Source organism: Aythya fuligula, chromosome 3 (assembly GCF_009819795.1).
Source record: "Aythya fuligula isolate bAytFul2 chromosome 3, bAytFul2.pri, whole genome shotgun sequence".
Taxonomy (NCBI): Eukaryota; Metazoa; Chordata; class Aves; order Anseriformes; family Anatidae; genus Aythya; species Aythya fuligula.
Window position 1 is genome coordinate 61,609,954 of NC_045561.1, and position 17,104 is coordinate 61,627,057.

The 17,104-nt window shown below is 36.9% G+C and overlaps 1 protein-coding gene across 4 annotated transcripts in view; it reads right to left on the minus strand.

Moving 5' to 3' along the window:
- Positions 1 to 17,104, minus strand: part of MDN1 (midasin AAA ATPase 1) — a 94,348-nt gene that overhangs the window by 18,838 nt on the left and 58,406 nt on the right. For 3 of the 4 annotated variants that reach the window (XM_032183541.1, XM_032183539.1, XM_032183542.1), the window contains 19 exons: positions 16,218 to 16,914; positions 15,560 to 15,721; positions 14,447 to 14,720; positions 13,238 to 13,473; positions 12,739 to 12,834; positions 12,404 to 12,498; positions 11,659 to 11,783; positions 10,411 to 10,557; positions 10,021 to 10,130; positions 9,520 to 9,593; positions 9,092 to 9,287; positions 7,654 to 7,813; positions 7,343 to 7,489; positions 5,311 to 5,437; positions 4,306 to 4,411; positions 3,073 to 3,188; positions 1,344 to 1,829; positions 654 to 880; positions 140 to 286 (listed from right to left, as the gene is read on the minus strand). In XM_032183541.1, the coding sequence (XP_032039432.1) occupies positions 140 to 286; positions 654 to 880; positions 1,344 to 1,829; positions 3,073 to 3,188; positions 4,306 to 4,411; positions 5,311 to 5,437; positions 7,343 to 7,489; positions 7,654 to 7,813; positions 9,092 to 9,287; positions 9,520 to 9,593; positions 10,021 to 10,130; positions 10,411 to 10,557; positions 11,659 to 11,783; positions 12,404 to 12,498; positions 12,739 to 12,834; positions 13,238 to 13,473; positions 14,447 to 14,720; positions 15,560 to 15,721; positions 16,218 to 16,914 (3,728 nt within the window). The remainder of the gene's footprint in view (positions 1 to 139; positions 287 to 653; positions 881 to 1,343; positions 1,830 to 3,072; positions 3,189 to 4,305; positions 4,412 to 5,310; positions 5,438 to 7,342; positions 7,490 to 7,653; positions 7,814 to 9,091; positions 9,288 to 9,519; positions 9,594 to 10,020; positions 10,131 to 10,410; positions 10,558 to 11,658; positions 11,784 to 12,403; positions 12,499 to 12,738; positions 12,835 to 13,237; positions 13,474 to 14,446; positions 14,721 to 15,559; positions 15,722 to 16,217; positions 16,915 to 17,104) is intronic. The other variant, XM_032183540.1, reaches the window with a different exon arrangement.

Below are 17,104 nucleotides of genomic sequence, written 5' to 3' on the forward strand. Positions count from 1 at the left end.
ATCCATCCTATCTGTTAATATGGTTAACTATTAAAATGATGATTTCCTTGACACCTCTGGTAGACATATAGCTCCAGAATTTTTAGGTTTGTGGAGTGTAAACCTTCTTACCTTCCCTTGACTAAGTTAACAAACTTACCGTTTTCCTCTGGAGATTTTTCTTCCTCTTCTCCATCTTTTGGTTTTCTCTCTACCAAACACTGGATGGCATACAGAACAACATGGATAACAGTTTCCACTTGTGCTGAGAAGTGCTCCACAAACTCTTCATCGGACTCTTTATTTCCTTTTGAACCATAACACAGACAGTTTTACACAGAAATACATTTCATTACTGGTTCATATATTTCCTTTATGCAAGAAAACAACAAGCACTATGCAGTTTTTGCTACATAGTTTTAATAATATGTCCTTACTAATCTTGACTTACTATGATGTAAGATCTGTCACAGCAACAGTGACTAAAGGGGAAAAACATCATTGCACCATGTAAATTTAGACTGTATTTTCTGAATTTGACTTTCATTAAGTGTTTCTAGATATCCAGATGAACGTGGCAAGGAGCAACAAATAAGCAATCTTCTACAATAACCAAACCAACGAATTCTTTCATCTTTACCTAAATTACAAAATCAGCTGGGGATCATCCTTACCATTGTGGTCTGACATGGAAGCAAGAAGCTGTGTCCTCCAAGTTGTGAAGTCTGCAGATGCATTATTAACTTCCTCTTGTATATACTTTAGGCTCTTGATTAGGGCCATCTGATTTGCAGCTTGTCTGCCCTCCCCATTTGGATGAAAGAGGGACTCTATGTCTTGTAACTGAGATGAGACTTCCTGTAGACAGCTCATAGCTGAAGTGCAGACTTCAAAATCTCTCCTGCAACAAGATACACCATAATACTGATAGAAGAAAGAACATCTCAGATTAAGATTAAACCTTTTTTTTCTTTCGTTTTATGTCTATGCCTTTTTTTTTTTTTTTTTTTTTTTTTAAATAGGCAGCCTACAGGCCTCTTTTTAATAATATTTTCTTCTATAAATTTATTTTGAAATTCACATCATTAGCTAACTACAGATCAGCTGAAATCCCAAGAGACCAAAGACAAGCTTAGAAGCTAAGATGAACCCATTTTTGGTCAGGGGAGTGAGACAAGACACATAAACTTGTTTAAAAAGTCAGACACCACAGTTAAAAAAAGAAGTGTATAAAAACAAGCTTCAAGAGCATCTGAAACATACTTTTTAAACTATGTAAAGGCAAACACTTTTCAGATGACACTACACATCTCATATGAATACACAACACAGAGAGATTCAGTTTATGCAGACGTAGAACTCACCAGAAATAAAACAAGTTTTCATGTGATTGTCGTCTTATTTTGTCCACTTCTGTTTTCATTTCCTTTACATGGGTCAGCATTGTTGTTAACTGTGCCTGGAGCTGCAACCATACCTGATCCTTATGTCTCATCCTGCATCCAGGAGGCAGTTGCTCAACTGTTACTGGAGACAGGTATTTTAGCTCTGAGGGAATTCGGTCAGGTATTCCTGTAAGAACATTTCCAAACATCTGTTCAGGTCCTGAACCCTGAGAAATGTTTGCTTTGACATCTGTTCTTTCACTGTCACTGCACTTCATCAGCTCTTCTTTTGGACAGCATTGTATAAACCAAGACAGCTCCTCAAGAACCATCACACACTGCATGGAAAGGTGCTGCAGTTTGTCAGTCCAGTCTTGAACTCTGCCTTGAGGAGGAAATGCTACATTATATTCTCTGTCAGCACTCAGCCTAGAGTCCATCTCTTGGATGCTGCTCAGGAGGCTCCTGGTTAGGAAGAAAAAAAGGAAAGAAAATTACTTTAACCCCACAACTGAGTTTTATGGTATGCTTCCCCTTTTAAAGGTTCAACCTTCCAACTAAGTTCATAAAAGCTCCAGATAATATGAACCCAGAGAACTCAAACTTCTTGGAAAAACTAAAATGATAATCTTAAAAAAAAAAAAAAAAAAAGTTTAGCTACCAATTTTTTCTCTCCATTGAATGTTTGAGTCTTCCTGGAAACCGGGCTTTGTGAGATTTCTCAGAATTGTATCACCCATTTCAGTAACCCTTAGGTTCCTGATCTGACACTGTTATTTTTTATTATTCCTGATCTGACATGTTATTTTTCCTCCAGTATACAAGCAAACTGGATTCTACCACACCTTTATTCTCTCAGGGTATAAGAGGCACAGTTCCTAACAAATGATTAATCTGTTCTGCAATGAGAATCTTAAAGATTAGCTTTTTAGAAGTTTTACTATTCCTGCAAACACAAAGCTGGGGTGATGATTTTTATTTTTATTTTATTATTTATTTATTTTTACAAAGGAAATAATCTTTGACACAAATTCAAAGGGTTTTATAGATTTCATCAGTGATGATCACAAACCTACAGAACAGTGGAATTTGCAGCAAAACTTGTAAGGGATAAATCCCATCAAGTAAGAAAGATTTCCTATACACCTTTCCCTTTCAGCATTTCAACACAACATCAGCTATGTTGTGTTTAACACAGTATTAATTCTTTCTAGAATTTTTCATCTTAGATTGTTGAGGTTTCTTCATTTTGGCCCAAGTGGCCATTCAGATTACTTATTTTCTCCAAATCAAAAAAACTTGAATGCAGCCAAAATTAATTTAGGACTATACCAAAAAAGGAAAGGTTTAAATGAGAGAGGTTTAACAATCTGTAAATTCAACAGTGTAATTAATTACAGTATTTCATAGGCTTTGTGCATGCCTAACTTGGTTTTCCCCAATTATTTTGATTCCAAAACGCTGGCTGAAAAGACAGGATAAGCAATATTTATTTTCTGCTCACCACCTTTTTTTTTTTTAAAAAAAAAAAAAAAAAAAAAAAGCTTTTCTATCTAGGCATAACTGAGGGGATGGGAGAGATAGGGAAGTAGAGAGAATTTGACTGTATTCTACCTTATCATTTTCCATCTTTCTTAAACTGAATTGCTTACTGTCAATAATTCTGTGCTGAACATTTAAATAAAACTCATGGTGTAAAGCAAAATACCTCAGCATAATCCACTGTTCTGTCAATGCAGTAAGAGACTGTCTTTGTCTGACAAGCAACTGCAGGAGGTGTGCCGTGAATCCTTTGCATCGCTCAATACTACCTAATCCAAGATCCTGAAGAAAATAAGTGTGGAGAAGTGGGAGGGAAAGGAGAGAACAGTTAGATGAATAAGCAGAATAAGCAACAACATTGACTGTGTCTCCATTCCACTTCACTCAGAAGACTGAAAGGTTATGGTTTAAGTGAACAAGTATTAAAATGCACACAAAGTATAGTTACTAGTTTCAGCTCTCTTCATTTGTCTGCATCTTTCATATACCCACTATACAATTTAAAAATAGTTTCTGCAAACACAGACATATTAAATTGTACTTCCAATGCAGCAGTTCCTAACAGGAATTTAGTTCCAGAAGTAAAGTCACTTGGCATAAATAAGTAAAATCCAAAGAGGAGATACCAGCTTAAAGTTTTAAATCCATGACCACTGCTAAAACCACTTCCACAATTCATTTTACCGGATTTACTGACAACTACTTTCTCTCTTTTTAACAGATGAACAGATCCTGAATTAAAGTGCAGAATGAATGTTCGCAATAAAAAGCAAAACTTATCACAGTTAGGTTCCACTTTTTATTCCATTACCAGCTGTGCCATTTGACAAGATTATATCGTAAAAAAAACTAGGGGTCAAGTACAGTGAGAAGAACATCTGGAAGAGATCCCTGTTTCCTGGAATATTGAAAAGGTGGTAGTGATTTGTCAGAACTCATTTGTTCCTTCTAATGCTTTTAGGCCAATTTCTAAGCAAGAAAATGTTTTGCATCCTTCTGTATTAAACACAGGCTCCAGTTATGGCCACTTATAAATCTGAACAGATTTTTCATAAACACTACTAAACCTGATTCTGTTCTCCTAACAAGCTTTAATCCAGCATTTCAGAAGATTCCTTCAGGCACAAAGAGTAGCAATCCGGGATTAGCTGGGATGAAGGATACTGTACAATACACAGATTACTAACTTCACCAAGTAATTTGCTTGTTCTAGTTCATTCATAGAATGACAAGTTTTGAAATGCTATATTTAATATTCATCCCCCAAATATATATTTTTTTATTGTACTACAGAACACAGTATTTTCACTTTACTCTTTTACTACTAGAAAATTCCAGTTCAAGTTTGTAATCTAAAATTAGCAGAAGTAGGATTCCTGGTTGGGTTTTGTGTTTTTACCTTGGCAGGTGCTAACAATGCTGTCTGAAGTCTAGAGTGGCGTGCAAGTGAACGATAGAAGTACTTCTGGCATCCATCCCAGGCAGAAGAAACCTCTGTGAGTAACCTGACAAAGCACAGAAGTTTAATATTAGAAAGGTAAATAATTCCAGAATTTCAGAACACTAGAACCACCAGGTCAGCTCTTCAACCTAAAAATTCTGATTACACACTGATATTTTGCAAATGCATTGAACTTTCAATTCTTCATTTTTCCTCAAATATATAAGTCATAAGAAATGATTTATTTTTTATTTTTAAATAAGTCCTAGGAAAACTTAGCACAACAATAAAATCTCCATCTCTGAAAATCAGTTTATGCTAAAGCAGTGATTTTTGATTTTTTTTTTTTTTTTTTCATGCTGCTGAATCAAGCTTGATAGGGAAGCTATTTATTTTGGTCTTCATGGAAGATATTATACATTAAGCCCATACATCTGAGGGGGACAGTAACCAGCATCTTCCAATGACAAAATCAATTATTGCAGAGAAACATTTGAAAGAACATCTTCCACATAGGCAATTTTTTTTTTCCAGAAATGCCCACTTTGAAGTCTAAATATGCTATTAGTCATTGATGAAGACAAAACAGTTGACTAAGTAATCCCTGTAAATTGCAACTAATCTTTAATAAATCATTACCAGTCTACCTTCTAAGGATATTCACAAAGTGTCCCAAACAAAGCTGAACAGCAAAGGGTTAAATGAATTCAGAGAACCAATGAAACCAGTGGCAAAGTTATCAGAAGTGCAAATTTAAAAATAAAAAGTTTAAAAAACTTCTGTTTTATGTACCAGTACAGTATGTACAGGATTTTCAAACAGAGAAAACAGATGGGAGTGAATCTAAAACCCAAAATGCATTCAACAAGTCCAGAAATTCCAATCTGAATCCACCTGCAATAAATTTTAAGAACTAGAGCAGCAACTCATACAATCTAAGGGTTAAAAATGCTGTATACATACGTGGCATCCAGTTCATTCGTACAACTCACTACAGTTAATGCAGTACGCAAGTCCAGCGGATGTAGGCGGACTACTTCATTATAGCCTTCTGAGCGGGACCAAGACAGACCTTTTCGGTATGACAGACCTGGAATGACATTTGAACACGTATCTTTTTATGCCCTCATTCTTTTATATGGAAAGAAGTGTGACTTATTAAGATACAAAGCCTCCAACATAGGATTTTTTCCTCACGCTTTCTAATCTTGACAAGCTTTTGAACATTTTCCAAATTTTCTAACATAACACACCAGAGCTAAGCTATCTTCAGCTGAAGAACACAGCTGAAATAAGACATAGACCTGCTTGTATAAAAAGTTGGTGGTGACAGCCAAGAGAAAAAACAAAAAAGCCTCGAAACTCAAAGGCATGCTATAGTGTGAAATAAAACCCATGAGGAAAAAGTTACAGGTAAATACTTTTTAAATTCAGTCTTCACACTTGTACTTCAGTTATTTTTAGAATTGGATCAAGCATGTTCATTTCCCTTGAACAAATTAAAACTCCTTTCAAAGTAACCTAAAAGCAAACAAAGTCTGTAAGAAAAATTTATTAGCCTAAGTTATGCCATTTTTCCAAATGGAATGGAAAACAAGTCTTAAACAGTAAGATTTTTAACTTCTCTTGATCCCATCAGAATACTGAGTTAGGGACCATCGCCTCATGTTTAGATACGAAAAGGATGATGAATAGGGAAGTCAAAGGAGTCATCTGAAATCAAAGACGGATCCCAGTAAAGAATTCAAGTCCAGTGTAATAAGTCATCACAGTACGTCCTCTCTCCAGCATAAAGCCTCAGAGCTGCAATGTCAGGTATTACTTTGACACCAGTGGGTACAAAAAAATATCAAATACATGAAAAGTGTACGCACCAGAAACCTCCCACTTGAGTACACCTGTGTTAACAGTCATGTACATACAAAGGGACCTTAAAGCTCCAGGATCTACTTAGCAAACACAGCAACTGGTTTAAGTAGCACAAATACTCAGAAATAAAATCTACCCCTCCAAAAGCATATATATATATATATATAAAAATATAAAATATAAATAAATAAATATAAATAATTTAATCCCCTCCGCCTAAGTGCCATGACACAACCCATTTGTGTAAGTTTGTTTGTTATCAAAAGCATGCCTCCTTCTTGGAACCCTTAACTTCCCATTTCCAAGCTTCTCTTTGCAACCAAAAGGGAGGTAAATTTGACTTTTTTTTTTTCAGTTCTTAGAATCACTGCAGGCCAGAAACTGTGGCTTCAGTGAGAAGCACTAGAATGCTAAACTCTTAAACCCCCCCCAAAAAAAACAAAACAAAAAAGGCATAGTTCTGGTTAGTTTTCTACCTGTGGCTACGACTTGACAGAATGCTATCAGACAACTGTTATGGAACAAGATGGCTTGCTTTTGCTGGTTTCTAAGGTGTTCAGTGGCTAAGAACAGTTGATGGTATTTTGTACAATCAAAGGAAAAGGCAATAGTTAATAGCTTGGGTAGGTCCTTAACCTTACAACTAGCAATGGCTGCAACGGAGATTAGGCTGCTGAGCAGGGTCTCTCTAATGATCCCCATCAACAGACTATTCAATCTCCACAGCTCAGCAATACCACTGCCAGTCCGTCAACAGAGATGGGCTCTCATTCAAAGAAGCTAATTTAACTCCAGTTCTGGATAAGGGACTGGGTACAAGACTATGAGCTTCTCTCTTGCTCCTGAAAGCTGACCAGTGACTTCTGACTGGAGATAACATAGATTTCAGCTTCAGAAGAGCAACTATTTTACATACAGTGGAATGTACGAAGAAGAGAAGGTATATGAATGGGCTAGCACATCAGACCTCTTAGTTAGAAGAAGGGAAAAAGACTTAAATGCCTGTATGTATTAATGGCTCAATGACTTCAAAGACATAATATTATATCATGTATTTACATGTACTGGCAAAAATGTAAGATGCTTAAGAACTTTTAAAACAAGCACATTTCAATTCAAAGCTCACCTGTTTTAGCAAGGGTTTTAAAGAGATCTGACAAAGCCCGTTGCTTCTGCATCTGAATATGCTTGGCCTCTGACTTCTGCTTCTCCTTATCTGCTGTCTGATCAAACGTTAAACTCTGCAGTTCCACTACAGAACCAATGATATCACCTGCAAGGAAGACAGCAGGGAAAGTTAAAATATGAAACGTCAATGAACACAAACCAGCCATGGGAATATAGTCTGGGAAAGGAACCATGCATCTGCATTTTTTTCCTGATTCCATTCATGTTATAAAGGTCAATTAAGACATAAAAATCACAAGAATAACTAACCCGTGAGCTGGTCAAGATTTTCCAGAAGACTTAAGAATGGATTCTTTTCTGTAACTGTTGCACACATTTTCTTCATTCTTTTAGTAAGCTTGGGCAGGCGGTACTGAAGAGATTCTGTAGGAAATGTAATGTCATCCTGACATTCTTCCGTTAGTGTCTGCTGAGAAAAATGAAAGAAACAGTCCAATTAGACAGCCTGAATTATGCATGTATTATCTGTCCACTAAGTCAGAGTAAACTGCTGCAAAAACAAGGAGTAAGTTCTGCATTCACCTCAAACCCAACAACTTGCTCATGCAGTCCTCTGAACAGTTCAGCCCAAGCATTTGAGGAAAATCGCAATATCTGTAATGTCAAGCATGTATTAACTCTGAAAAAAGCCAAAGAAATCAAAGATGTTGTGGCCCTACTTTTTTAGCTGTTTGTCACGGCCTCTTTTTCATAGAGACTACTGCATTTAGGTCAACTTCCTCAGCCTTCCAAGCTCAAAGGTAGGCAGTCATCTTATCCTATATAATTAATGCCCTTAAGACATTAGGTAAGAACACCACCTCTTACTTTCCACTGAACACAAATTTAACTGCACTGCTAGGGAAACAATGAAAATGGTACACACGTACAAATAATTAAATTACAGAAGTGATCCCCCAGCATGTCAAAAGCTATTCTTTAGGAAATAGCTAGGATACTTAAGTTTGCATGCATGTCCCTGCGGTTTCATGAAGTCTTAATTTCATAAACATGTGAAACCAGCAGCAACTCTGTTAATGATCAGTGACAGGCTTGCAAAAAAAATGCACCTCCCTGTCCCAAAACCAAACCCACACTAGATTTTGCCTCAGATTTATTTTTCCTTATCCATCATCTTCCTGACTGTCACATGACAAAAGCAGAATCAGTCACCCTTCCGCTCCAAATAAACTTAAAGCCTTGGAAATGAGAGTAACTGAATATCCCCCCACATGAAAATCCTGATGAATTCTGGCTGGTTCCTCGGTATCTATTTCAGGAAAATAATTGACTTGTTTTCTGAGCTGGACAGCTTCATTACAGACACACCGAACAAGGCACTATGAAGCAGGGCAATATTAAATGTTAGTCCTAGTCAGTGTCACTGTACCAGCAGGGAAGTTAACACATTGCTGCAGACAATATACGAGTAACTTAGAGATGAAATGTGTAACTGCTATAGCCTCTATGTTAGACTGTAGATACTGTGCCAAGCTAATGCTGAACATACTTGTCTTTCCAGGCTATATTCCCACCCACCTGTGGTGTTTCATAACACTCAACACAAAAAAAAAAAAAACAAAAAGTTGAAAATATATTCAAGAGACTTGACATTTATGTAAGATTTTTCTGCATAAATCAGTGAAAAACATACAGATGAAAATATTGAAAATATCCTTCCCACACTTAGAACAAAGAATACAGTCACCTTGGCAATATCTGTTCTAGAAGACACAATTTTTCTTAATGCGTTGCTTAGCCTCTGAACTTTAGTCTCTTTGTTCTCAGATTCCTCCTGCTTTTGCAAACAGTCCAGCTGCTCTTCCTTACCAATTTCCACCAAGGCAGGCCGACATGGCTCATTTAGAACAACTTCAAATTTCTTCATGAATTTGAAGAGAGTCCTAATTACAAAAGGGAAGCAAAACAGTTACTGGGTGTTCTAATCCAGGAAATCTCTCAGCTGCTGGAAATAAGCATTTCCACTGTTTTATGGGTACAAGAAACATTCCTGCATTCAAATTTAAAACCAGAGAAATTTAGAAAGAAGGTTTGAAATACAGTCATACATACAAATACTGCTATTTATTATCATCAGTCCATAACTGGCTCCTTAATTCAAAAGGTATGAGTTACCTGCGTGTTTTTTCAACTGATTGTTTAATGGCCCAGAAGCTGACATCATTCCACTTTGAAATTTTCACAAATTCCTATTAAGAAAAGAAATAAACAGTGGGATTACTTATACTAATATAATGAAGTGTTTGCATACAAAAGATGGTCTTTAAAGCTGATCAGCTATGATGACACAATGCATTACATTTTAGAGCATGCACCAATAACTGCATAGTTGTCTTGTTCTAATAATTACTTGTTTATGCTAAAACTGCTGCATAGCCAAGTGTGAAATCAAAAGGGACTTCACAAAGGGGCTTGGTAGAAACCTCCATGGCTAAATGGGACCAACCAAACACTAAGACTTTCACCAACTCCTTGCCTAAAAAATATCTTATTGACAAAGAAAATGTGAAGTACAGCAGGGATTTCCATGGCCAACAGAGCTATTACACATAAATTCAAATAACTGCTCTACTGTTCTGATGTTGTATAATCAGATTGAGCAAAATTTTCTTTTACCTTAAGTTCCTTTTCTATAGGTTGACGAAGTTCAGTGATTCTGGTCTCAACACACTCTGAAAACTGCTTATAATAATTGTATAAATTCCATAGGATGCTGCACAGGATGTCTGTAAGGGACACACAATGAGAAGCTTCTTTCAAAACAGGATATTCTTCAGTATCAACAGCAGAAATGTAGCCTAGTGTTTTTTTTTTTGTTTGTTTTGTAACTGTGACGCTTAGCAATATCAAAGGAAGGGGTTAACAGACCAACAGTATTCTTCATGAAAATGAATAAATGCATCATAGGCTTGCATTCTGTTTGAGCTCCTAGTCATCTGTCCAGAAAGCCTGGAATATATGGTGGTTTTTAAGATGACTCTAACACACATTACACTGATAACTTACCCTTTTCTGCTACCTGAGGCATCAGTAAGACATGGCAGTGGAAATCCAGTAGCATTTGAAGTCGTGCATGAAATTCTCCCAGCGTAGATCCTTCGATGAAAGCTTGTAGTGTGCTGACCAGCATTTTTAGACTCATCTGCTCAGTTTCTGAACATGCACCAGAAATATAAGAAGGTGAGAAAAAAAAAAAACAAAACTTTACATGAAAATTGTTGACTGGTCTTTGTGACCTTCCAATTAAGTATCAGGTTTCTATTTAGGAAGTTTCAAGACAAACTAGGGAAAAAAAGGAGGGAAAAATTCTAATTTAGTAAATAAAACTAGTAAAAAATACACCACATAAAAGAGAAGACAGGACAAGATAGGCAGTAGTAAGACAGCGCTGAGGAGGCCGGCTACACACCCAGTTTGAGTGAACACTAAGTATATGGAGGAAACTTGCTATTCTTTACGAACTTTTTCAGCCATGATGAAAAACTACATGCTACAAATTAGTTGCTGCCAATTCCTTAACACCTCAAAATCAAGATAGAAACGAATCTTGGACAAATCTAGTAGAGAGTAGTGTCTTTAGAGCGCTGCCTATGGGAGAAGGTACTGGAAGATGTAAAAAGAACCCAAGGATCTTAATCTGTCAAGTACATTAATTAGTCAGGAGATTGGAAGAACTTTGCCTCATTCCAAAGAATGTTATTTTCATCTTCACAATTTCAGAAAATCTGTGAGGACTAGGGACTGAAAGCAGTATTTTTTCTTATTTTACAGAATTTGAACACCTGTGGACAGATTTGCTAGGCACAGTGCATACCTAAAGCATACTTACTGTAAGAATTTTTTATGCTTTATACACAATACTCAAGCAGCTCAGTTAGAATATGAATTGTGCTTTGTGCAGTTAAAAAGTGAGATGCCTTTTCCAGCTGCAGCTGAAGGCTTCCAAACCTCAGTTTACAATGTTTATATGTCCCTGACATGATCACTACCACTCTACTTTCTTTTGGATGCCTTTTACAAGCATCTCTCTTTTACACCCCCACAATGTTAGTCCTATGAACTACACACACGTTTTCAGAAAAAATACCACTCTATATGAAAGACCTTATAGAGGCATGGAATTTATTGCAGAGCAAAGGGGACAATAACTCCACCTTGAAGTGCACAGTTAAACTTGGTCATTTGAGAACTTAATTATGCATCCTTAGTAATTGCTGCAACTCTGCCACATGTTTATATAAGGATAGGACTTGCCTTCCATGTTTGCCTCGGTGTGTTCTTGCACATACTTCTCAATCATCTGATAGACTGAGAACCAACGCTTTGTGGATTTCTCTACATGCTGCTTCATAACATTGTCCAGACTTACTGACCAGCAACTGAAAACAGTGAGAAAAGAAAAAAAAAAAAAGCTCATGAGTCATCTGGGCTCCAAAACAATGCAAACTTTATTCTGTTTCTGCTAAACTAAAGGAAGATTTTAGAGGATGAAACAATCCGCAAATATCCTTAATATACACACATTCAACTACTGAAGATCATTACTTTGACAGTAATAAATATGAGATAAGAAATGAAGGAACTATAACCGTCAAATAAAACCAGTCAGAACCAGGTTTCAAAAAGAGTTTTCTTTCACAAAATGTGAGATAGACTTTTGGAATTCCTGATCGTGGATTCCTGATCCCAGGATTAAAAACAGTAGTAGGCTGGGAAAACAGAATTAAGTACTCCAGTTGTGTCCTGCTTCTCTCCCTTCTGAGGCACACACACGTACACATATGGTCACCATGAAAGACAATATGGGGCTGGACATGCTCATTCTGAGCCAGTACAACTACCTTGTATTTGTTTGGTTTTATACCTGTACAAGGGCAGCTACACACATACAAAGAAAGGAAACACTTCACAATTAAAGCAATAATGCATTGCAACATGTCTCCATATCAAGACAGAAGCTTAATTCTAAGAAATAGCAATAGGGAAGGACAGTTCTTACTTCAACTCCAATCTCCGCCACTGAATAATCAACTGAGTGACCAAATCAAGATGCTTCCGCAAGGACAAAGCTCGACTAGCGTTTTCCTCCCAGTCCTGGCAGAAAAATAGAACAAAAAAAACACAACAAAAAATGTTTATCTTTATACAAGCCAGAAATCAGTGTCTGCATAGCACTGTAATACTATTATTCACTCCTTAAACTCACAGCATGGAGCAATTCACTTTCCCAAACCCTGGCAAGCACTCAGATTTTATTATTTTTTTTAAATCATGGTACCAATACAACTAAAGCAGCATGAATGAGAAAATAATTTCCCTTAGCTCTCTTCTTACCTGTGCCTTTGCAAGAAGAATTTCTAAGCCATTCAAGAACTTTGAGAGAGGACTAGATAGTGGAAAACTCCGGATTCTGTCCATCACAACCAAGAGCTGCAGAATGAAAAACAAGTGTTCAACCTACAGCAGCTGATCTTCAACAAAAGCAGTCATGAAACTAAGCTGATTTTATTAGCGTAACTCTACCCTGAAAAGAGGTAAGAACATTTTTTTTTTTTCTTTTCAACTGCTTCTTCATTTTACATGTAGTATTAGCTCACCAGTAGTTCAGTAAAGCATTCTGACGGAAATGAGCAGACCTAATAATGCTAAGAGCTCCAACTGATTCTACGTTTCTGCATTAGTCTTCAGGAAATCAGATCCACACAGCCCCCCCTTAGTGCTGCCAAAGATATATGCATGCACAGGTCCTATGCATATCTTTCCATGTATTTACACACACAAACAATGCTAAAATATTTTTGTTTTTCCTAAACTTTTGTTGAGTTATCCTTACCTGCAGAAGCACTGGATGCTCTGGCCATTCCTGAAGTAACCTGTTTACTTCTTTAGCAAAATTATCAAGTACAGGTTGGCACAGCCGGACTTGCTGAATATTAGGATGTTGGTAAAAATCATAGGGGCCATCTTGCTGTAGCACAAGATCTGACGTTACTTCCTCAAAAAAGGTATTTTGAAGAAGTGTGCTAAGTAGAAGTTGGCTTCCCAAAAGACTATCATTCATTTCAGCACCTAGGAAGTCAAGAAATAAAGACATTGTGTGTTTTTGTTTTTTGTTTTTTTTCTAATTTAACAGGAAAAGTTAATTTGTTTCCTGCATTCCAAACCTTAGCATGTTATGTATTAAAAAGATAAGATTTTAACGTGCATAAGCAATAAGGTGAGATTAGAGGAAAAGAGGCAAATTTGAAGTTTGCATCCTCTATTTTATCAATAAAAAAGGTAAATCTAAAGGTACGTTGCAGTCCAGGCAGAAAACCACAGTTCCTCCATTCCTAAGTTCACATGGAGGGGATATTTACTACAAAATTATTAGCAAGACTCTGTGAAAAAAGTAATCTGACACAAAAACGAACTAACAAAAAAAAACAACACACTCACATTACACCTCAGGTATAAACACAAAAATATATTACTGTAGAAATAGCAGTCCTCTTGCACTATCTGCTTCTTAACTGCATGCATACACCTTTATTAGAACTGAAATACAGTTCTGCTTTGAGGAGTGATGAAAAATATTATTGAGGTCTTGCACACACATTGTTATGATTTTCACATCAATTGTGCCAAAATTCAAAGCAAATGCATCACTTTGTTTTGTTCATTCGTTTGATTGAAATTATAGAAGTTCCACTAAAATCAATTTCTTTATGAACTTCATTTTAAATTTTACCTCTGGGAAATTTCTGCAAGTGCATAATCTTCCACAGAATTATGCAGATGTAAGCAATCAACATTTCTGAATATGAAGTAGGTTCACTTTACTCTTAAACCGTGTTCCATTAACAAATGAAAAAAATTCAAAAAAACAAAACAAAGCCTTGCAAGACAGTTCTGAAAATGGGACAAATTATTTGGAAAAAGGAAACTATTTTTGCACACAGCCTATAATATAGGTCTATTTTATGATTTGCAATACAATTTATTTGTAACAAGTCATCACAAAGCTGAACTTGTACATCTGAAATGTTGCTAGCAATCTTACCAATTAAAGGATAGCACTGTGACACCAGAAATGCGCCAGTCTGATAGCAGGAAATAAATGCGGTGAAATAATTTTTAGCTTGATGAGAAGGCAGACTCTTTTGATACCACAGAGATTGAGCAAAGTTTAAGCACAACTGCTGATGAACCATCATTACAGTCTGCATCGAGCTCTTGGACAAAAGGGCTCTGTCTACTTCCAGCTGGTCTTCCAATGGATCTTCAGTTTCCATGTTTTCTTCTAGACTTGCCTCAGCTGTGATATCTTCGAAATCCTACAAATTGCATTATAATTTAGAGATCAATTATAGTTTCTTCCTTTAATGCCCCTCCTCTCCTCCCCTGTACCCTTTTTTTTTTGTACTCTCTGGCACTACAACAATGTGCTAACACTAATGATTTGGAATTGGCATTCATATAGGTACACGGCCTGCCTCACAAACCAGATGTCAGTCTGAAACAGAACGCAGGCAAATAGAACAATTAAGGGCATAAACCACAGCAGGCAGAAGAATGCAGTACAGTGAGCTCCAAGCTACAACCAAACAAAACCTTTTCCAGAACAAGCTTTAGCAGTCATACCTGCTGATAAACCACTTCAATGCTGTTTGATCACTTGGGAGATCTGAACTATTACTTCTCAACCTCCTGGCTACATGTTGATGCACAGAACTGGCTCATAGATTTGTGCACTGCACAATACTGCCTGGTGAAGTCACTTCAAAAATTGTTCAGACCAGTTAAACTTAAAACAAACAAACAAACAAAAAAACCTCACAGCTTCAACACAAATATTTAATCAAGGAGATTTAAGTTTTTCACAGGCAACAAAACCTCAGCAGACCCTACTTGTTAATTGAATCACATTCCAGAATGTTACCATTAGTAATCGTATTCTGACTCAGCTGTGTAACTTAGAATAATTTAGCTGAAAAGAAAATAAACGAAAAAACACAGTACTTAATATCTATCCATCCCAAAATCTAACACACATTTCTGTTTTGGCTTAAGAAGATGTTTCATTCTTCATCTCATCTTACTTGTAACATGCATTTTCAGGAGCTACTTCGGACATAAATTTTGTGTTTCTTCATTATAGAGTTTCTGTTGTTACCTTTTCATGAAAAGGAAATCTCCTCCTAAATTCTTCTTCTTCCTCCTCTTCCTCACTTTTTCCTTTCCCATGATTTTTACTTCTGTATCTGTACAGACTGTTTTCCATTGCTTCCTGTTCTTGGGCACGGCGTTCCTGTTCATCCCATTCATTTATAATTGACTGGGAAAACAAAGTAACGTATTATTATACAATATTATGTTTTAAATCACCTCAATGCCTCATATTTTGGTAAGGCGGCATCTATCGTGCTCGGCTCTTTCCCCCTCTGCAGTCTGCATCAGTATAAAGCAACACCATCTAATCTGAATGAAGATTTGTAAACTGCTCTCACAGACTAAAACTGTGCAGCAAGAGAGCACTTGGCCAAGTTATAGCCTGTCTTAACCATTTCATAGAGAACCTTTCCACAAAGTTTTGTGTATTTTTTTTTTAATTTGTTTTGTTGTTGTTGCTTTTTATCAAAATCCTGTAACCGTTATCAAAGCCTGTAACATTTAAAGCCTATAAACATTACAGGCTTTGAGTTCAACACCTCACTAAATCCAAATAAGCTAGCATAAAATGTTGAATTACTTTCTGTATGGAAAAAAAGTTTAAGAACATGATATTGATGAGTATCAGTGCAAGAATCCTGGCCACTAGCGCTATATGTTACCTGACACAGATGTCTAAAAAGTCGCAGAGATTTCTGGTCCATCTCTCCTCTGGACAGTACATGACATTGAAGATGCAACAACGCGTTCACCAGGAGCTGCTCCAGGGTTGGGCAAGGCTTCTGTACTCCCTCAGACTCTCCTTCAGAATGCTTCTGAGAAAACTTCTTAAGTCCATGAAGGACCTCAACTGAATTCACTGAGCATAAAATTTCTGCACGAGCCAAGTACGTGGGAAAAGCATGACCAACAGATGGAAACGTCAACAGAGAAGTAAGGAGGTTGTCGAGATCAGCTGGACGAACAAAACTGTTGAGCGTGGCATAAACTTCAGAAGCCACTAATCGCATGCCGTGTTGTAACTGCAAGATGGCAGCTTGCAGTGGAATGATGGCATCAGGGAATGCAGCATACTCCTCTGCCAAGTGTTTTCTGAAGTGATGGTGAGATTGTTGCCAGGATGTTTCTTCATTTAACAGTTTTTTTATTGCCTGGAGTGATTTTGGTCTTTCCCCACCAAGGAACTGCAGAAGGCGGGCTAGAAGATCTTGGACTGCAGAAACCCTTGCTATGCTGTTGATGTACTGGTGAGCCTCCTGGTACAAGCAGTCGTAGAGTGGAGCTGGAGGCCTGAAGGCCTTTTTTCTGGAGAGACTGCTTATTTGCTCATTCAGCCTTTGCATTCTTTCCTGCAAGAGTCTGTTAAGAAATAACAGTTACCAGCTCAGCAATGTACATGTAAATGTAAATTTCTCTCTACCACCTCAATATACAAATCGCTACTTTCAAATCAACAAGCCTCATTCCTACAGAAGAACACAGATTGTAAAGCTGTGAGGAAAACTGAACCTGAGCAACAAAAGAAAGTTTCCAGCCTAAAAGAGAAGAG